This window comes from Amia ocellicauda, chromosome 1 (genome assembly GCF_036373705.1).
Source record: "Amia ocellicauda isolate fAmiCal2 chromosome 1, fAmiCal2.hap1, whole genome shotgun sequence".
NCBI classification, from domain to species: domain Eukaryota; kingdom Metazoa; phylum Chordata; class Actinopteri; order Amiiformes; family Amiidae; genus Amia; species Amia ocellicauda.
Genome location: NC_089850.1, coordinates 56859840 through 56879026, shown reverse-complemented (window position 1 = coordinate 56879026; position 19187 = coordinate 56859840). Strand labels below are relative to the sequence as shown.

The following is a 19187-nucleotide window of genomic DNA, read 5'->3' as shown; positions in this document are numbered from 1 at the left end:
TGGTCCATTCAGAGCAGTCCCTGCATGTTCTGATCACCAATGCAGGACTGATCCACCGCAATGTTATTATGGAAGTTATGGCTACATTATCAACCGTGCACTGAATCGAGCATGCTCTATTCTGCACACGGCCGTTACAGATGCAGCACATCACCTCATATTCCATCTGCAATCGTTGGTTTTAAAGGAGTAATTTGATAAAAACATGAATTCCCAAACAACCCTTGTTAAAAGTATAGAAAACAACACAGACTTACACTGGTTAGATGTACTGTTTAACCAGTTAGTTGCTTTATCTTATTCCTTCCCATTGCACAATGGACTAAAACCCAGAAGGCAGTAAACCCGTGCCTGTCTGCTGCTGGACGTGTCCCTGCCTTTTATTTCTTGGATTCTCGATTTGAACTTGTTTTATAGGCTACTGGATTTATTTTAGCAATTGTATTTGAATTGTAGGTTTTATTGGGAGGTCCGAAATATTACCTAGTTCTAGTGCTCTCTGGCATCCCTGCCTGTAGTTGTTGGGCACTATACTGCACACCAACATCTGTATTCAGTACTGGTAATGCAATTGGAAAATTGATGTAAACTAAAAGTATAGTGTAGCTGAGGGGCCTGTTAAAAAAAGGCTAAGTGGGGTTATTTCACTTTTATTTTAACATCCATGGTTCCTTTGTGATTTTGAAGACTTGGATCAAGTCCCCACGTAGTCTCCTCTGTTCCAGGGTGAAAAGGTTCAGTTCCTCAGTCTCTCAGTAGGACTTTCCCTTCAGACCTGGAATAAGTCTGGTTGCTCTCCTCTGAACTGCCTCTAGAGCAGCGATATCTTTCTTGAAGTGTGGAGCCCAGAACTGTCCACAGTATCCAGATGAGCTCTAACTAGTGCATTGTACAGTCTGAACATCACTGCCCTTGTTCTCAATTCTACACTTCTGACAATATACCCTAGCATTGTGTTTGCCTTTTTTATTGCTTCCCCACATTGTTTGGATGGGGAAAGTGTAGAGTCCACATAGACTCCTAGGTTTTTCTCATGTGTTACTTCATCTAGTTCTGTTGCCCCCATAGTGTAATTATAGTGGACATTTTTATTACCTGCATGTGTTACCTTGCACTTGTCCACATTGAATTTCATTATTAGAAAAAGCAAAGGCCCTAGTACTGATCCCTGTGGAACTCCACTAACAACCTCACTCCAGTTAGAAGCGACTCCTCTAATTGACACCCTCTGTTTCCTAGACATCAACCAGTTCATAATCCATCTACTTACATTACCCTGAATGCCTACAGCTTCCAATTTGAGGATCAGTCTTTGGTGTGGAACCTTATCAAAAGCTTTTTGGAAATCTAAGTATATCATATCATATGCTTTCACATGATCTACAGCTGCAGTTGCGTGTTCTAATAAATTAGTAAGACATGATCTGCCTCTTCTACACTTTATAACCTCTTTAAACCCCACGCCTGGCAACACACCCTGGCATCAACACACGCAGATGCGGACGGTCCTGCTGCAGCAGCGCAGGCAGGCAGGCGGGCGCAGCACATTGCAATGCGGTTGCCAGTCCAGCAGATGGCGCCCCGACGCAGGAGCAGCTGGGCTCCCAGAGAAGCGCTCTCTTTCCCGGCCGGCGCTGTTGTTGATAACCCGTTGCCTGCAGTTACCGGGCCTGAGGCGAGCAGCCGATGGGATCCGTCCCAGGCCGGCCGAGACCAGCCCTCCCTCCGCGGCGCGGCGCTGGAGATGAGCAGCGGCAGAGAATCGCCGCAGACCCCGCGTCCAGCATCGCTTCAGCCCGCTGCGCACATGCGCGACTCAGGTAGCTGTCCGGCGCTTGTGCAGCCCAGGACACAATGTAACTGCCGTGCCAGCAGTGCGTCTGCGTCGGGATTTCTGGGTAATAACGGCAAACGCGTTGCAGGTGCATGTGCAGGTGTGTGAGCATCGACAGGAGCCTGTAAGCAATCGTGAACACGCCTTTGTGCGGCAAATTAAATAGTGTTGCTCCCACACGATGCACGCTTCTAGTGCGTCTCTCGATGAAGTATGGATGTTGTTGCGCAGATGTCCGCATTTCTGCGCACATTTGCAGAATCCCAACGACCCCATTGGTGGAGCCGCGCAGATCTGCTGACAACTGCGGGTTATGGCATGAATCGGGGCGCTTTACTGGTTGTGTGGCGCTGAGTGTAGTGTAGGGTGTCACATAAGTGTGGCACCAGGTTGCTCTTTTTAAAAAGCACGTTGTGTATCCCTGAGTGACCCGTACTGCTGCACATGGAGGCGGATCGGACTCAAATAGGATCAGGTAAAGCCCATCTTGTTTTGGGCGCTGTCCTCTCCAAGGATTAATTTAAGCCCGAGAATAGACGTGCACTGAGTGTTTCTGCCCCCAGAGGGGTAAGTGTTCACACAGCAGTCTGTATGTGCAGAGTGGAAAGTGATATAATTAGAGCACACTGATCACAATGGATAGGGAGTGATCCAATACCAAGGATGGGCTGTTTTAAGGGTAAGCATTGAATTAAAGACTGAAATCTGTAACTTGACTTAGTGGTCTATGCTAGGCTGTAGGTCAGAGTCTGTTCTTTATGGGTTCTATTTATTTCTGCTTAGTTTTATTCACTTTTGTCTGTGGCTGTAAATCGTGTGGGTTGAATGTATCTGTCTTGTTACTTTTATTATGTGAATGCAAAGACCATGCGGGGCGTTGGAAATCTTACATTTTGCATCTCCCTGAATGGCTTGTTAAGTTCTTCTTCATTGTCCTCTTCCTCGGTGAACACGAGACGTTCCTCCCAAATTCAGAATTTCAAAATAACTTAATTTTTTTCTAGTACTTCTAACAAAATGATCTAGCTATACTGCAAAGCTAAGGGATTTATCTATACTTTAAAATACAACTCGCACTAATAGATGAGTGAGTCACCAAGTAAGTTTGTAACTTGTATTGTTTGTAAAAATATATATATTTGTATAGTTATAATATAAGACCATTTAAGTTGCTTTCAGACAAAGACTGGGTTGCTAGCAAATAAAATCAATACCTACACCTAAAGGCTTGGTTTTCATTGGATTAGATGCTCATGTGTATGTACAAAAAGCCTGAGATTTCTACAGCAAAGATCAATCTGGGACGTGCCATCATGTCTCCCCTAACGGCCCTCCGATCACTGCCTCTCCTGATCTCAGAGACTCCGAATATCTCAGATGCTTCTCATGCTTGTGTAAAGCCCCGCCGGCTATAGAAATGCCTCTCTCCCGTTGAGGACACTCCTCCCGAGACCCGGTGACCCCACATCGCCGGATCAGGCCCGTCACAGACGCCGAGTTGACCTGACTGACTTGGCTGGGACCAAAGATAGCCGGCCGTTGTGCAACCGAAGAGCCGGCCGCAGCGCTCTCACACCGGCTAGAGTGGCATTCCTGAACTGGATGACACTTTTGAAAAACAAGTATTCCCAACACTGAAAAAAAGAGGGAGGACACTTTACCCGTATTTGTGTTTGCTGTGATTAATTGAATAAATTCAATCCTTAGCCAAAAACCACAGAATAAAATACGTCTGTCATGCAGTTACACTAATCAAGTAATAATAAACAATAAATGGACCACAGAACTGAACTATTACACGATAAATCAATATCATCCTGTTAGTTTTCTGATCGCCATTAGCAATCTTGTCAAATAAACATGATTGATGCAAGTCCATTCATATTCTGCTCTACATTATCTCCAGAGCTGATATCAGTTCCCGCTTCTAATGAATATCTAGGTCTTTATCTTCCTTATCCTTATCCGCACTTGTACCACAAATGGAGTCGACCACTCTATGAATTATGCATACTTCATATTCTTTATTACAAATTGATCTGCATGGTATGTTGTCCAGGATTTCGGGAGTCACTTTTGAACCAATTTTGAAAAGTCCCTAAGATGTGCCAGGGTTTTTATTATTTTATTTATTTATTTTGAAGTTGCAAAAGCTGTCTGTCTCTGTTTGGGGAGGTCTGGCTTTTGCTGGAAGGTCTGAACATTTTCCATATCCCCCTAGTAAGTGTCTTGTCGTTGTGGCTGAACAGACTGGCTCGATACGAAACCAGGTAAATACGCTGGAGATATGATTCGGTTGGAGCAAAGTCATTGTGTATTGAGAGTAAAGAGTGAGTAATCTTATTATGGTAGTAATAGCATTACAGGGCAAAGGGGGGACAGAGGTTTAGCAATAATCTAATGTGCCTAGTTACTGCCCCGTCCCTCAGTCTGCTGTAGCGTCCAAAAACAGAAACAAAAACCGCTCCTCGGCTTCGGTCGTGTCTACATGGTGGGCTGAGATCGGCGACAGAGTAAGCGGGGCGTCGAGACGCAATCTCAAAATGAAGCGCAGGCCGACACGATGCTCGAGTGTGTTTTAAAAACTCACACGTTTACGAGCAGCAGAGGATTAAAGAAGGACTTTGGCAGGAAGCTGTCCAGATTGCAAGAAGAGCCGTGCACACGATATTAGTTCCAATGCCCGGTGAGTAACGGGGCCAGATATCGGGGCTCCTGAGAGGCGTCTGTCCCGTCAAATGTTTCTTGCAATATGTTCCTCGGTGTGTAAAGTGTTTCAGGTCAATGTCTTTGTGCGCTGTGTTATGGACACAAGGTTTTGGTTCTTTCATCTTGAGTAATGTGTTTCTGAAATGTATTTGACAGCAAAAACGAAACTCAGAGAACTAGTGCACAGTGTGCTAGTGAGCTGGATGAACTGTACACTTATTTTTCTTTTGTTTTTTCCAAATCTATATTGCTTCTATATTACACAAGAACATAAGAAAGTGTCCAGTTTAGAGGAGGCCATTCGCCCCATCGTGCTCGTTTGGTGTCCATTAATAACTAAGTGATCCAAGGATCCTATCCAGTCTGTTTTTGAATGTTCCCAAATTGTCTCTTCAGCCACATCGCTGGGGAGTTTGTTCAGATTGTGACACCTCTCTGTGTGAAGAAGTGTCTCCCGTTTTCTGTCTTGAATGCCTTGAAGCCCAATTTCCATTTGTGTCCCCCGGGTGCGTGTGTCCCTGCTGATCTGGAAAAGCCCCTCTGGTTTGATGTGGTCGATGCCTTTCATGATTTTGTCTACGTCTCGTTTCTGTGCCGTGTTTGTGGGGTGTCCGTCTGGTGCCAAGCAAGGAGATGACATCGTTGACTCTGGAGGTGGCCTGCAGCCTGATTGGCTGGATCGCGCTCTACGCCTCTTTCTGTCACCTGAATGCTCGCCGCGGCTATGAGTGGAGCTGCCGCCTGGTGACGCTGCTCCACGGCATCCTGATCGTCTGTCTGACGGCCTACATCGGCTTCATTGAGGGGCCCTGGCCCTTCACCAGCCCAGGTAGGTCCTCCCTTCATGTTGAGATGCTTACACATTCCCTTTACTCGTTTGTTCGTTTGGTGTCCATTAATAACTAAGTGATCCAAGGATCCTATCCAGTCTGTTTTTGAATGTTCCCAAATTGTCTCTTCAGCCACATCGCTGGGGAGTTTGTTCAGATCGTGATGCCTCTCTGTGTGAAGAAGTGTCTCCTGTTTTCTGTCTTGAATGCCTCGAAGCCCAATTTCCATTTGTGTCCCCGGGTGCGTGTGTCCCTGCTGATCTGGAAAAGCAACTCTATTTTGATGTGGTTGATGCCCTTCATGATTATGTGTGTGTTGGTGTGTGTGTCGCTGAAAGAGAGAGAGAAACGGACCCACAAGCCCTTGTTGACTGTGTCCTGTCTCTGGCAGGCTCTGAAAACACCCCTCTGCAGGTCCAGGCCATGGTTCTCAGCCTGGGCTACTTCATCTTCGACATGTGCTGGTGCATCTACTTCCAGACCGAGGGCGGCGTCATGCTGGCCCACCACACCTTCAGCATCCTGGGCATCCTGCTTGCGCTGTGGCTGGGCGAGTCGGGGCCGGAGGTCAGCGCCGTGCTCTTCGGCAGCGAGATCACCAACCCCCTGCTGCAGGCACGCTGGTTCCTGCGCAAGACGGGCCGCTACGACAGCCTGGCGGGGGACGTGGTGGACCTGCTCTTCGTGCTGCTGTTCGCGGGGGTTCGGATCGGGGTGGGCGCCTGCATGCTGGGCTGCGAGCTGGCCTCCCCCCGGCCCAGGCTGGTCATCAAGGTCGGAGGGGTGGCCATGTACGTGCTCTCCTGGATCTTCATGGTGGACATTGGCCGTTTCGCCTACAGGAAGAGCTCTGCCAAGTACCGGCGGTGGTGGGCAAGCCGGAGCGGGGCGGCAGGAGCGGACACCAATGGGCATGCTGGGAAAGTAGACTGAAGGACTGGTCGCCCATCCTTCCTCCCTGGAAAGGGAATTTGTAGAAAAGGAGGTTTTGTTTTGGACAACTGCTTGAAGATTCCCTTTCCCTGTCGTCTGTAGCTCAGTAGAACCAATTCTTTTCATATTCATGTCACCGTACTTTCTTTTCTTTATCGTTGTGTCCCCAGCTGACCGTATTTTTAATTAAACGCTGGGAAAGCTGTTAATTGGGACTTACAGTTCAGCACTGCTAGAGGTAGACGTTGGAAGAGATACTAAATTAAGTGTGTAGCTCTGAAAACTAGGCTCACACACAATCATCTATCCTGCTTTTCCCCCTTTTGATTTTGTTCATTTATTTCCTGAGCTGCACACATGAAAAGCGCTTTAACTTGACAGTCACCTATTCCCCATCCCATTCCTTTCATCCCATTCTTACCTGCTGTTTTGTTCCTCTCCGTTTGACAAGACCTGATTGAATCTGGGCTCAGCTCACCTGTTCCCACTGAATGAAACCTTCTGCTGGAGATCCCCCAGGCAACTCCATGGGAAAACCTTTCAAAAGCGAGATAATTTAACATCTGTGGCTTGAACCTCGGTATTTAAAGTTCACCCCCAAAGAAACATTGTTATGTCCATATTTTCTCAGTCATAGTGGGTCACCGTTTAAACCCAAGAGGGGGTCTAGATATCCTCTTCTCCGATGGCCTGCTGGGAACACATCTGAAGTCTCGACTCTCACATACTCCTTCGTTTGTGTGAAGGAAACGTCAAACAAGACAGGGCTGTGGGGACAAAGAATGACCTGAAATCTGTCGTTTGGTTTCCCTGTGTTTTGCTCAGTGAGAGGGAGTGAGAGGCACTGTGTCAAAAGACCTGTGGAAACGCTCCTGTTCTTAGAAGGTCCCCACAAATACTCGGAGATCTGCGGTGTAAGAACTAAATCTGTAGGCGGTTCTTGTATTTGAAAAGTGTCTCATTTCTGTTTGTACTTTTCAACTTTGGTTTATTGTAATTCTCTGCCAGAACACCCAAGTGTAAAAACACCGTTCTCTCCCCCAAAACCTTCTGTAAGGGCTTTTTTTATGACACTAAACTAAAAAACAAAGCCATGATTTTGTTAAAACCTTCAGACAAATGAACAGTAGCCAAGCACAGGTTCCTAGCATTTGAATGATTGTTGTGTGTTAAGGGTCAGCCAAGAACTGGCATTGTGTTGAGCTTGTTCTTAAAACTAATGTCTTTAACATTCCTTTTTTTAAAATGTGCAATAGGAAGATAGGACTTTTTGTTCCAGTAATGTTTTACACTGAAAGGATGCTTTTTAAACTAACGTCTTACTAAGTTTATTAGTCTGACTCCTGATCAAGGCACTGGTGTGAGAGACAACAGTTAATCCAACGGCAAGCGCTCTGTGTGAAAATCATTTCCACGTCTCTTCTCCAGCGTTTCAAAGTGGCAGCGATGTTAGAACTGCTTTAATTCTATACTCCTCTTTCAACCAGCCATCAAAACAACGCTTGACAGTGACTGGGTCTCCGAGGGGGTTGTTGAGGTGTCTGTTCTCGTTACGAGTGTCAGACGTGGTCCCTGGACATTTTGTCGACCTTCAGACACAAACGGTTTCCTTGCTTTGCTCGCAGCTTGACAATGAAACCAGCGGTTAGTGAAATTCACTTGTGTCGCAGTGTCACTTTAATACAAGATGAGGAAAATAGTGGCAGAGCTGTCGTGAGTGTGGAACTGGCGTGTTTGTTGAGCAGTGCACTATATAAACAGGCACCTTCCCCTCACATCCTTACAACAGAGTCTCCCAGAAGGCCTTGCAAAAACCCACACACTGTGATATCGCAGGCCTGGGGAGGGTCTCCGGTGACCGCAGTCTCTCAGAAGGGGAAAAGGTTGAAAAATGACCTTGCACAGAGGAGCGCCTTGCCTTTGGATCTCTTTCTAAACGACTTCCCGTCTCTTTTGTATTTTAAACAGTGAGAAAACACTTTTACAAACTGAAGCCGTTTTCTTATACATTTTAACTCGGATGGTTATTTTATAAATTTCTATTGAGGCGAGGAAATGTTTTCTTTTGTATTCTGTAATCATCTTCAAGTCTCTCTTCAACCGCAGCGTTGTTTTAATCGACTTCTCTGGATTGTAAACCTGCTGTTGGTTTTTAAAGCCATCGATAGGCTCTTCTTTTAACCCTTTACATGAAAAGGAAGGGACCTACATCCATATTGAATGATTGAGTCTCGGATGGCTCCCAGTTGATTGTGCGCTGATTCAGCTGATCATGAGTTTCCATCGAGGAATTTAAATGTGATTTTTAGGGTAAGACTTGAAGGTGAGGTTTGTAAATAAATGCCAGTTGATTGTGAGTGGAAGATGGATTCATTATCTGTTGTCTTTACACATATTAATAAAAAAATATAGAGAATTATCTGGAAGGACTTTTTTTTTTCTTAAAGAATATGACATTGCAGTTTTTCCCGCAAGGACAATATGTTTGTGTGTTTTCTGTTTGCAACGAGGATAAAAAACTGGGTAGAAAACAATAAAAAATTAAACACAAAGCCATATATTTTGCAGAAATTCCGTTACACTTCAGCTTGGCAATGCAGCATATATCCGAGTCCTGTAGCAGCTCTGTGAGTCCGCAAGGTGGCGCCCTACGCTTAATGAACAATGAAATGCCCTCTTTAGTAACGCCGGCGTGATTTTACGAGTCCATTATTTAACACCTGTTTATGTAAAGCAGCGTACCACATTACTACGCATGCCAGCAAATAGTATGTTTTCGTCGTTGATTGGTCCTGTGTAACACAATGCAAACGCTTACAACTCTGAACTGGAAGAGATGGTTATTTATTTGAACTATCCGACCCACTTTAATCACTACATATTGGTATAGTTTTAACAAAAAACATTTTCACATTTTAGAGGTGCGCATTATATCCTTCATGCAAGGCTTCGTTGTGGAAGCTGCCTGGATTTTGCAGCTGCCATTATATCCTTATAGCACGCAACTTGCAACGCTGCGGTGTTGTTTCTGGAGCACTGTGTAAACCGAGGAGAGGCACCGTGCACACGCATGCCTACAGATGGAGACAGTGTCACATCATTAGTCAGGGCTGGGACAACCTTGAACACAAAGCAGGGTCTCGGCAGATGCGCCAACCGCTTCAGGGCCGGGTCTCCTCCTGCGGGCCACAGCTGCAGGGCCGACAGTGACGTCACACTGCCAGGAGGAACGCAATGGCGCAGTTTCAGACATTACATCACAGCTCCTTGTTTGTGCAAAGATAGCCGTGCGATAAGTTTCCCATTTACTCCGGACATGTGCATTCAGCTATTATCTTTGGTGTAATTATTAACTGGGGAGAGAGAGAGAGAGAGAGAGAGTAATAATGAGATAGGTGTGAACCTGCTCACGTACGAATGACTAAGGTGTGCAAGAATTTATTTTTTTAGATAGGCTCCTGGAAAGGGAGAGGCGCATGCAAGGCATTTCCTGTCTGCTCTCCCCTGCGTTACCCCTCCAGTTTACTTCCAACATGGCCTACACAAAGCTTACACCCACTAGGAGTCTATTACTAAACCCTGCCAGTCATAAAGTCAAAGCGAAACAACTTGAGCAGGAGTGCAAACCTGTCACACCAGCCTTTCAAACGGGGCGGATTGGCTGTGTCTCTATCCCTCATTGGTTTCCATCTGACAAAGGGATCGTATGAGACAGAGGTCACTGGGCCTCCAGGGCAGGAAACGGCTCCTGATTAATCTGCCTGTGATAGCGGTGCTGTAGACTTTAAACTGCGCCATTGGCACAGGCAGTCCAGCAGGATTAGCGCCTGGGTTTCGGTGGGTCCCGGCACGTACACGCAAGGCCAGGATTAGCAGGGCTCTTGCAAGTAAAAAGTTGAAAAGGGGGGGCATAGCACAGCCTTACATCTCGGGAAATCCCCAACAATAGTCATGATGAGTAATAGCGCCCCCCAGCGCAGGGGGTAGTATGGCTAGCAGGGTGATTCATTTGTCATGAATGTATTATTTGCCCCGCGCGTAAAAATGATGTGTTCTGGCATGTATATCACAAGCACACAGAGATGCCGGCTAATCTGCTGTGTTTTACACTTTTGCTACCTTTTCATCCTTTGACCCTTTCTGCCACTCCACAGAAATAAACGAGTGCAGTCCAACATGAACGCCCCATGCCTTAACTGAAATGTATAGCTACTAAAAAGTGTTTCACAAACTCAGAAAATGTCTCATATATTGATCATCATCATGTTATTGTTGATGAATGATTTCGTTCATGGAGCGCCTTTCAAATAAACCTCACAACACTGTACAGATGCATATGGTAGAAAGACAATATTGTAATAAACGTAGTATTATTCAGTCACTAAGAATAAGGCCAAAATATGGTATATAATGTGGGATGGGGGGGCAGTTTGGGGGTAGATCAAAAAGCTCAGTACTATGTAAAGTGTCAAAACAATTCTTACATTATTATTATTTTTTAATTATAGTTTTTACATCTAAAAATCTATCGTTCATACAAATATAAAATGGTAAAAAGAATAACACAAAAATACAATACCATAAACATGATAACACGTCTTAAGTCTTGCATTCAAAAAGACGTCTAAGGCTCTAATGTTATTTTTCCCACCCAGAATTCATTTCTACAGTACAATCTCGGGATTAGTTTTTTTGGGGGGGTTGCGGAAGTGCACAGAGGACTGAGGGGAGGGATTGGTCAGGGCGGAGTGATCGGGCAGCTATTGTACAATTGGATATGCGAAAAGAGCAGAAAAATCGGCCAATTCGCAAAAAAAGGACACAATCCCCATCTGCAAGCGGAAGAAACATATTTCATCTGAAGTGATCTGCACGCTGGGGATGTTACTGCCGTGCGGCTGAAAGCAACCGAGTCCAAGGCGCATTGCTGCTGCAGGGAAACGGGACAGAAAGAGAAAAACACTGGATTCTGCAAACATGGAGACAAGGGGAGACGAGAAGTGAGAAAAGCCAAGTTGCGAGGTGGTGCATGCTCGGGACACCGCGTCCGGGACGGGGACATGCCGCTCGGGCTCTCGCATGCACTGGCTTTCTAACTTGCTCCTGTGGCCTGGAAAGTTGTGCCAAACGTGCTCAGATTGGCGAATCGGGTTGGATCAAAAGGACACAAAAGTTTTCTGCTGCGAGAGCTGGACCGCCGAGGGGGAGAAACAACAACCGCTGGATACTTCGTGTCGGGAAACAGTGTTGCAGATCTGGAAACCAAATCAAAGGCACGACTGCGCGGAAAGCAACAATCAAACCAACAAACCAAGCAAGCAAGCAAGCGTGCGACATCTGTAGCTTGTCAGGGGGGAGAGAAGGAGCGGATTTGGGAAAGAAATCCTTTTTTTGTCTTCCTCTGCACAGAGGCCCGTTTCCACTTTCCAGTCAGCCCGGGGATTTGCAAATCAGAAAGCTAATGGGATCCCATCACACGGGGAATACAACGAGTGATCCAAACTCCGGGACGGGTTGTTTTTGTTGCGCCTGGGAAAACTTTCCAGGATCCTTGTGAAGAGACGTTTTTTTTGTTTCCTCCAGCCCAGAAGAGCCACCATGGGAATAGCTCCGCAGGAAAACTGCAAATAATACCCATCACCGTCTAATAAGAAGTGCAATAATAATCCCAATAATAACCCGGGGGAGGGCATGCTTGTGTGATGAGACAGGGGGACACGGGCGCAGAAAGGACAGTGATTGTGCGGGAAGGACACTCACAATAGGATTTGACTGTTGACAAAGGCGGCTGCCAGACACATACAGGCAACCCGTGTTAGGGAATCTGCTGGGATTTTTCCCTGCAAAAGAGCGTATTTACACCCTGCGATCAATCGTTTCCAGATCTGCGCATTAACCGAGGATTACAGAATCGCCTGGATTTGCTTATTTTTACATACATTGTTTACATTTTTGCCTGCGATCCCTATTTTTTTTTTTTTTTTAACGTAACAAGGGATAATAAAAGAAACCGCAGACAAGCGCACCGGGGACTCGGGATTGAAGTCTACAAACACGCCGTTGTTGGCTCTCTCTGATTTTTGGATACGTTGTAACTGTGATCGTGTGACACAGCCTGGCTGCAACCCACCCTGACGGATCATAAGGTGGGACCATCTCTACTTTCCCCCAGAAGCCGAGGATTTTGATTTGGGGGGTAAAAATGCTAATTGGATAAAAGCCGAAGAAAAACTAGAAACACAAGCCCAATGAGCGGCACACAGTCTGCAGTCACTGACAGGTAAATCCGCATGCAGACTCGGTGTTTTTGTGTGTTGTGCAGGAATGCAGACATGTCTGTATAGGTGGTGTTTCCTTTTCATGTATTATTTATGCCATTACTGCCCCCCTCCCTGGGCGATTTGTTAGGCGTTGATCTGATTTACAAGTACAGATAACGTAGAAGACAAAGCCATGAGATGGTGAAAAAGGAGATTGATGTCAGTTCATGATTGTGTATCACGTCATGCAAATACACGGATACGTATTGATAGTATGTTAAATTACTCTGCGTCCAGGGTGAGGAAACATATACGTTTGATGCAGTATGTGTGTCGTATTGGTTATACGAGGAAGGTCTCAGTTTTGCTGCTTGTGCTGTGTGTTTTATATGTCTTTTAAAAGGCGGGGTGTGGTGGGGGTTTTGATACATCTACGTGCTGTACAATGACTGCATTATACTGACATTTGTACATGGTGTGTGGAAACAAATACGCCTGTCTGTTCTGACACACACACACACACACACACATAACTAGATTTATTGTGGCACTAGAGAAGTATTGGTATAACATACGAATACAACATGCGTTACGACCACTTCAGGAGACCCAACGTTGGTCATGTAAATATATTTCCAGCTCTTGAACAAAATATTCGGGTCTGTTTTTCCACCCAAACTGTGTATCATATGGACATACAGTATATATGTTTGTGACGACATGACGTCCTGCGGGGCTTCAGTTTCGAGGGAATCCCTGTCGAGATATGAATGAGGGACATTTGAATGATCTGTACCTCTGATTACATAACGTGACGTGCCTCGCCAACATGGCCAGTTCAGCAAAACAGTCCAACAGCACACACACACACACACACACACACACACACACCTTCATTCACTGAGACAGACACACTGTCATGCACTGAGACAGACAGACACACTGAGATACACACACACACACACACACACACACACACACACACACACACCTTCATTCACTGAGACAGACACACTGTCATGCACTGAGACAGATAGACACACTGAGATACACAGACACACACACACACACACACATACAAACACACACAGGCATACACTGAGACACACACACACCGCCATACACTAGACAGACAGGTAGACACACGCATACACAAATCCCAATACACACTCACATGCTTAACCTATATGTTTAGTAGTATGTGGCATGCGTTCTATATGTGTTTCCTAACTGAAATACTTGCACAACTGGGTTTCATGTTTTCTTTAGATAGTCAGTTACCGAATAACTGGTGAGGTTTCATCAAGTGCACCAAATAAGCCCCGTTTTTGAGCAGTCTCCTACATTTTCTCCTCAGGAAAGCTTAAAAAACAAACTTTTGCAGTGTAGCTGATAAACAGAGATGGCTCTTTATGACCGAGATGTAAAACCCTGCTCGTGGTCCTTTCCATGTTGATCACAAATGGTGTTATTTGTTTTTAAAAGCAATTTCGTCAATATAATGGCACTGCCTGGTCTTGTGGGAGGGACAAACTCAGAAACAGCTGAACAGGGCAATTTTGATCAGAGTGATTGGTTCTCCTGTTTATGCCTTCAGACTGATATAAGCAGGTGTCTGTTGGAACCTTCATAGTTCACTCAAAGTCTGTTGGGAAAAATAAATAAATATCTAAAGACTAAGTGGCATCCTTGCATTTGAATTCTTGTCCCGTATCTAAACCGGTGTCTTATTTTGCACACAGATGCACCTTGGCTTTGTTTACACACACCCATGTGGGCCTGGTGTGGAGAATAATACAGTCATCCAAAAAATATAAAGTCTTGCAATCAATTATTTTCAGCTGTTACTTGCAGGGAGGTGGGTGTGTATGAGATCTTACTCTGTTGTGAAGGACTTTATTATGTCTCAGAAAAAAAAAAGAGAAGATAGCTTTTTAGTTCTTGTCAGTACGACGGTTTAATCTTAATTTTCAAGTACAGTCTTATAGCTCTCACTTTGGTAAAATAACCCCTTTTCGGTTTAATTTGATCACAACGTTGACTGAGGTAGATTACCAGAATTTCTAGTACCAAATCAAGGTTCTTCCGGGATTGCAAACACGGTTAATTAAAGCAACGGAATAGTCTGATTATAATTGATGTTTTATTTCCACTATTTAGTAATGAACTCTGAACGCATCTGCACACATCAGATATAAGTTAACTGGAAAAGATTTGTCAGTTGTTCTTGCATCCCGAATTGGATTCAAATGAGCAGGGAAAGGAAACTTGGCAGTTGTCCTGCTCTTCTGCTGCCGTGCAGTACTTTTGCAGGTCTGTTGATTGACAGTTACTTGAAACAAGAATAAGCCTGCAACCAGCTGGTGTGCCCCTTCAAATCCATGTGCAGTTCTGTCCACACACTTGATGACTTTAAGAGGAACCTCATTGTGAAGCCTTGTGTTGTGGGCTCCCAATATGCAAAGGAGCCGTTGATTGACATTTTGGGTTAACTGATAGTGATTGTATACTTCCTTTTAGATTTCAGAAGAGTCTTGCTTTTACAGAGGAGAACAAACTAGAGCGGTGACTTGTGTGTGTTCCCCTGCCTTTGAGCGATGTACTTCTGCTCGACTCCATCTTTCTTCTCTCTGGTTGACTGGAGTGGCTATTAAATCCTCTAAAATGTGAAAATTCTTGTTTTTTTCTTGCCCGTTGACCCATGCACTTGATTTTTTTTTCTTCCCTCGTCGCTGAAAGGAAAACGGAAAGAAGAAGGGAAAAAAAACAGTTTCCTCACAGTGGCTTTGAGATCCCTGCCTCACTGATAAATAATTGTGTATTCATGTTTCCTCAACAGCAAGTTCGTCAATGCTAATGAAATTTCCCGTCAGAGAGACTTCTTCGCTGCCTCTGTGTTTCTGAGAGCTGCCAACTTGTTTGTTTGTAGATCTCCGGGAGGGTTTTAGATTTTGAGCTCAGCGTGTCTTTTTGAAAGGCATCACAAAGTACAGGAAAAGCGAGGTGGTTTCATTTATCATTTTTGGTATAATCTCCACCTCTAGAATGACAAAACACTGAAACGCACTGGGCAGCACTTCCAATCATCTTTATCCAATCATAATTACTACTGCTTCCCTTGTTTGTAGGTGTGGCAACAGTTGCAGTGCTAGGAATAGACTTGGGTTAAATAAAATCTGACCCACCTGTCAATCTCACTTTATAAAACTGGTACTTGACTGCGGCAAGCTTCCCTCGGTGAGGAACCGTGCCGTCAAGAAGCTGCGATCGTCTGCTTTTGGTTTGTAATTTGCAACTGAAGGGTGAGGTGGCAGGCAATGGCTGTGTCAATGAGAGAAACAGTGGCAGGGATATTCAAAATGCCTGTAAATGCTAATGAATGCTCGTAAATGATCATGTATGATAAATATGGCTTTAAACTGTTCATTTTAAATAAAAGACATGCACATGAAAGGACGTGAACCTTTAGGACAAATCTAGGGATCTAAAGGAGATAATATGACCACCTGTATCGATGCCAACCCTACTAATATATACATACATAGAGTCACAAATATATTTTTGTAGTTTCCCGCAGTTTGCTTTGGTGTGCCTCAGAAATCAATTAAATCCATTAGTGCTCTTAACCTGTCTCTCCGGGGCCTTCATTGCAAGAGCGCTGAGAGCAATGTCGTCTGGGGAGGCTGGCACGCTGCCTACCTCTATATGCCAGAGTCATTTCGTTCTTCACTCACTTTTCATGCGTCCCCAAAAACACAGGATTGTATTGACATATACACCCAGTATGAATTGCTTTTTAACGTGGCTTTTTCAAGGTGCTGCAATGATGTCTGCTCGTCTTTGGCACTAGGTGTGGTGAATCGAGCTATAGAGTTAATATATAAGTGTGTCTCACTTTTTAGCAGGGCGTGTTTGTCGGGATAGCCGTGGATGTAAAAGCTCCCCACTTACCTCAATTAGAGGCCAGAACACAGAAGTCACGCATTCGGAGGCTGACTGAGTCATTGTGACATGTGCAAGTACCGAGGATCGTACTGCCACAGCGACTGCAAAGTGGGTCAATTAAAAACGTTACCGTGAAGCACATGTATTATTACGCGTCAACGGGCCAAGTCAGAAGAATTCATGCCACTCAATTAATTAATTTAGTTAGAAATATTGTTAATTATATTTAGTTCTGTATTTATTTATCGATGATGCATCTTTGGAATCCATCGACGGCTACTTTACTCTCCCGGAAAGAATCCACTCAGGAAAATCTGATTTATTTTTATACTTAAGGACTTGATTTAGTTACACCATGATTTGATCGACTTGGTGCTGGGAAACTGGCGACATCAATAAGAACGAGAGTCTAATATCAATATCAGACTCGGTTAGACATTATATTATAGTATATCAGACTATAGACTGCATTAGACTCCAAGTGAGGTCTCCTCAAGTCTAGAGACTCACAATATACTTGCCATCCTGTTACCTGGTCGAATGTTTTGCAAGCACAGTGCTCACCGGGTGCGTTAGATGTTGTGATTTTGCTTTAGTATTAACAAAGCCAGCACTGTGTCTGAGGAACATCAGTCAGTCCAAGCGGCGATACTAGTCATTTCTGGGGCAGAATAACAGGTTGGGAGGCCACAAATGGCTTCCAGATCCCTCGCACATAGCAGCCCACTGTTCACAATAATTAGAAGGGCACTGAATGTCCGTGATGGGTGTGGAAAGGAGAACACTTTTTCTAAGGATGTGTACCCTTCAATTTCCAAGCAGATCAAAGAACCGAATGAAATTGTTCAGTCAATGATCTCCAGACGTTCATCAAGAACTAGGGAGCATCACCGTCACTGAAGCCAAGTGTCCAGTGTGTTTGCCATTGATCATCTGTTCTTCAAGGAGACTTTTAATGGCTTTACCTGTAAACATTGAGAAACGGGACACACCTGGCCAGCTGATAAAACTCCTCCCCTAACATCTTTTTATCTGTGTATATGAGACGCAATTCACACTACTTAAAGCAGTCTGAAGGCATCTGACCAGCATGTCAGTCCTTGTTGTGTCCTGGTCTGTGTAGACCTCACTTACAGCTCGCCTTTTCTCATTCCATTGCTGTCTGCATTGCAGGACAATCCCACTGAAGGGTTACATCAGCTGCTGGGCACACACGGTCACATGCCCTGCAGGCAGTGGCTCCTAAGCAGATGAAAATACAACCAAAATGTAATCCATTATTCCTTTGTGCTCAGCTTTCTAAACGCCCATTTCTGTGTTCTACATCATCGACGAGGAAGGGGACGAAGAGCATTGACAGTGGATACAGGGGATGCAAATAGGCAGTTTATTAAAGTGTCTTTTATGTAAACCTGGTTGGATGCTGCAGGCTTTTTTTCCCAGTAGATTTGCATGGATGAATATATATAGGCAAACAATTAATTTGGTTATTGTGTCTTATCTGTATTATTTATACAAGTCCCTGCAGCTCCTAAAACCTGGAGTGGATCGTACAGCTAGGCAATAGGAGTCGCAAAGCATTCCTGGTTATCGGAAGAGATATCCGACAGGCCCAGTTCCTGCCTCCGATCGCCGGGTTCCCTCAGGTGGAAGATGCTTTCTGCTGGGTGTGGCAGCTTGCCAAGCAGCACGCATGCTTTTACGGCGGAGGTACTGTAGGGAGCCGCAGATGGAGAGAGAGGGAGTGAGAGAGCGAGAAGGAGACGTGGAACTGCCCCCGAGCACACCAGCCCTAATTAGATTTAAATTTCGCCTCGCAATAAACTGCAAAATTAGAGAGAGACGTTTAAATTTATTAGGGCTGACAGGCCTTTGCCCGCGCTGAAAGGCAGTGTAATTTACGGTCTCCTCTCGCGCCCTGATCCCATTTCCCTGCACGAACAGGGATCCGCGGCGCTAATAAAAAATGCAGCCACTCCTGGCAGAAAAGCTCGATTAACGTCTTCATTCTTATGCGCAGAATAAGGTGCTTTGATATGTAGTGTCACAGAGTGCCATGCAGCTAAATAAAAAATGACTTGGGTATTAGTGCTGGATGGTGGGAAGGGGGCGGGGGGCTTTATTGAAGGCTGGCGTCGCAGAGGAAGGGCTTTGCTGTCGTTCGGAGTGCGATCTGCCATGCAGCGCGAATGCGAAGCCGTCACCGCGGTCGACTGGGTGGGGCATTGTCTTCTAGGTCTTTTTTCATCTCATGGGATGAGGCCGTGCATCCCCTTCAACATGGCATGACCTTCACGGTGGCCCAAGAAAACCAGCGCATGTAGAAATCCCTACGTATGCACGTATACATGTCTAGTTATTGTTCTTTTAATTGAAACGCTTGGAGGAAGCCGGCAGGTACGCCCTTAGAAGAGACTGTAATGAAACGAGAAGGTAACGGACTGCTGTCAAAATCATGTTCCTCTAAAGCCAAAACGTCTCTTTCGGTTGCAGTCCACCCAGATACTTCAGGTACAAGTGGTTGTGGTTTAGATGCATCTAGGCCTAAGGTTTTGCTCGTCCTCTGCTTTGAAAACTTTGTCTGCCTTTGTGCCTGTTAGAAGGAAGCTGTAGTTGATATAATACTGGTTTATTTGTTTAAGTTTTGATTAATATGGCCAGTTATGGGTAATCAAA

At 45.0% G+C, this 19187-nt stretch overlaps 2 protein-coding genes across 5 annotated transcripts in view; both read left to right on the top strand.

Annotated features, from left to right (window-relative positions):
• Positions 1 to 1638: 1638 nt before the first annotated feature.
• Positions 1639 to 8725, top strand: tlcd5b (TLC domain containing 5b). 3 transcript variants are annotated; one of them, XM_066710275.1, is made up of 3 exons: positions 1639 to 1820; positions 5170 to 5372; positions 5765 to 8725. In XM_066710275.1, the coding sequence occupies exons 1-3, from the start codon at positions 1687 to 1689 to the stop codon at positions 6304 to 6306; spliced, it is 879 nt and encodes a 292-aa protein (XP_066566372.1). In that variant the 5' UTR covers positions 1639 to 1686; the 3' UTR covers positions 6307 to 8725. The 3 variants fall into 3 exon arrangements, with proteins under 3 accessions (XP_066566372.1, XP_066566383.1, XP_066566376.1); XM_066710286.1 differs by lacking the exon at positions 1639 to 1820 and adding an exon at positions 2397 to 2513; XM_066710279.1 differs by lacking the exon at positions 1639 to 1820 and adding an exon at positions 3301 to 4520.
• A 2312-nt stretch (positions 8726 to 11037) lies between these two features.
• Positions 11038 to 19187, top strand: part of LOC136753874 (rho guanine nucleotide exchange factor 12) — a 94561-nt gene continuing 86411 nt past the window's right edge. For both annotated transcript variants that reach the window (XM_066710267.1, XM_066710260.1), the window contains exon 1: positions 11038 to 12586. In XM_066710267.1, coding sequence (XP_066566364.1) covers positions 12555 to 12586 — 32 coding nt within the window. In that variant the 5' untranslated portion in view covers positions 11038 to 12554. The remainder of the gene's footprint in view (positions 12587 to 19187) is intronic.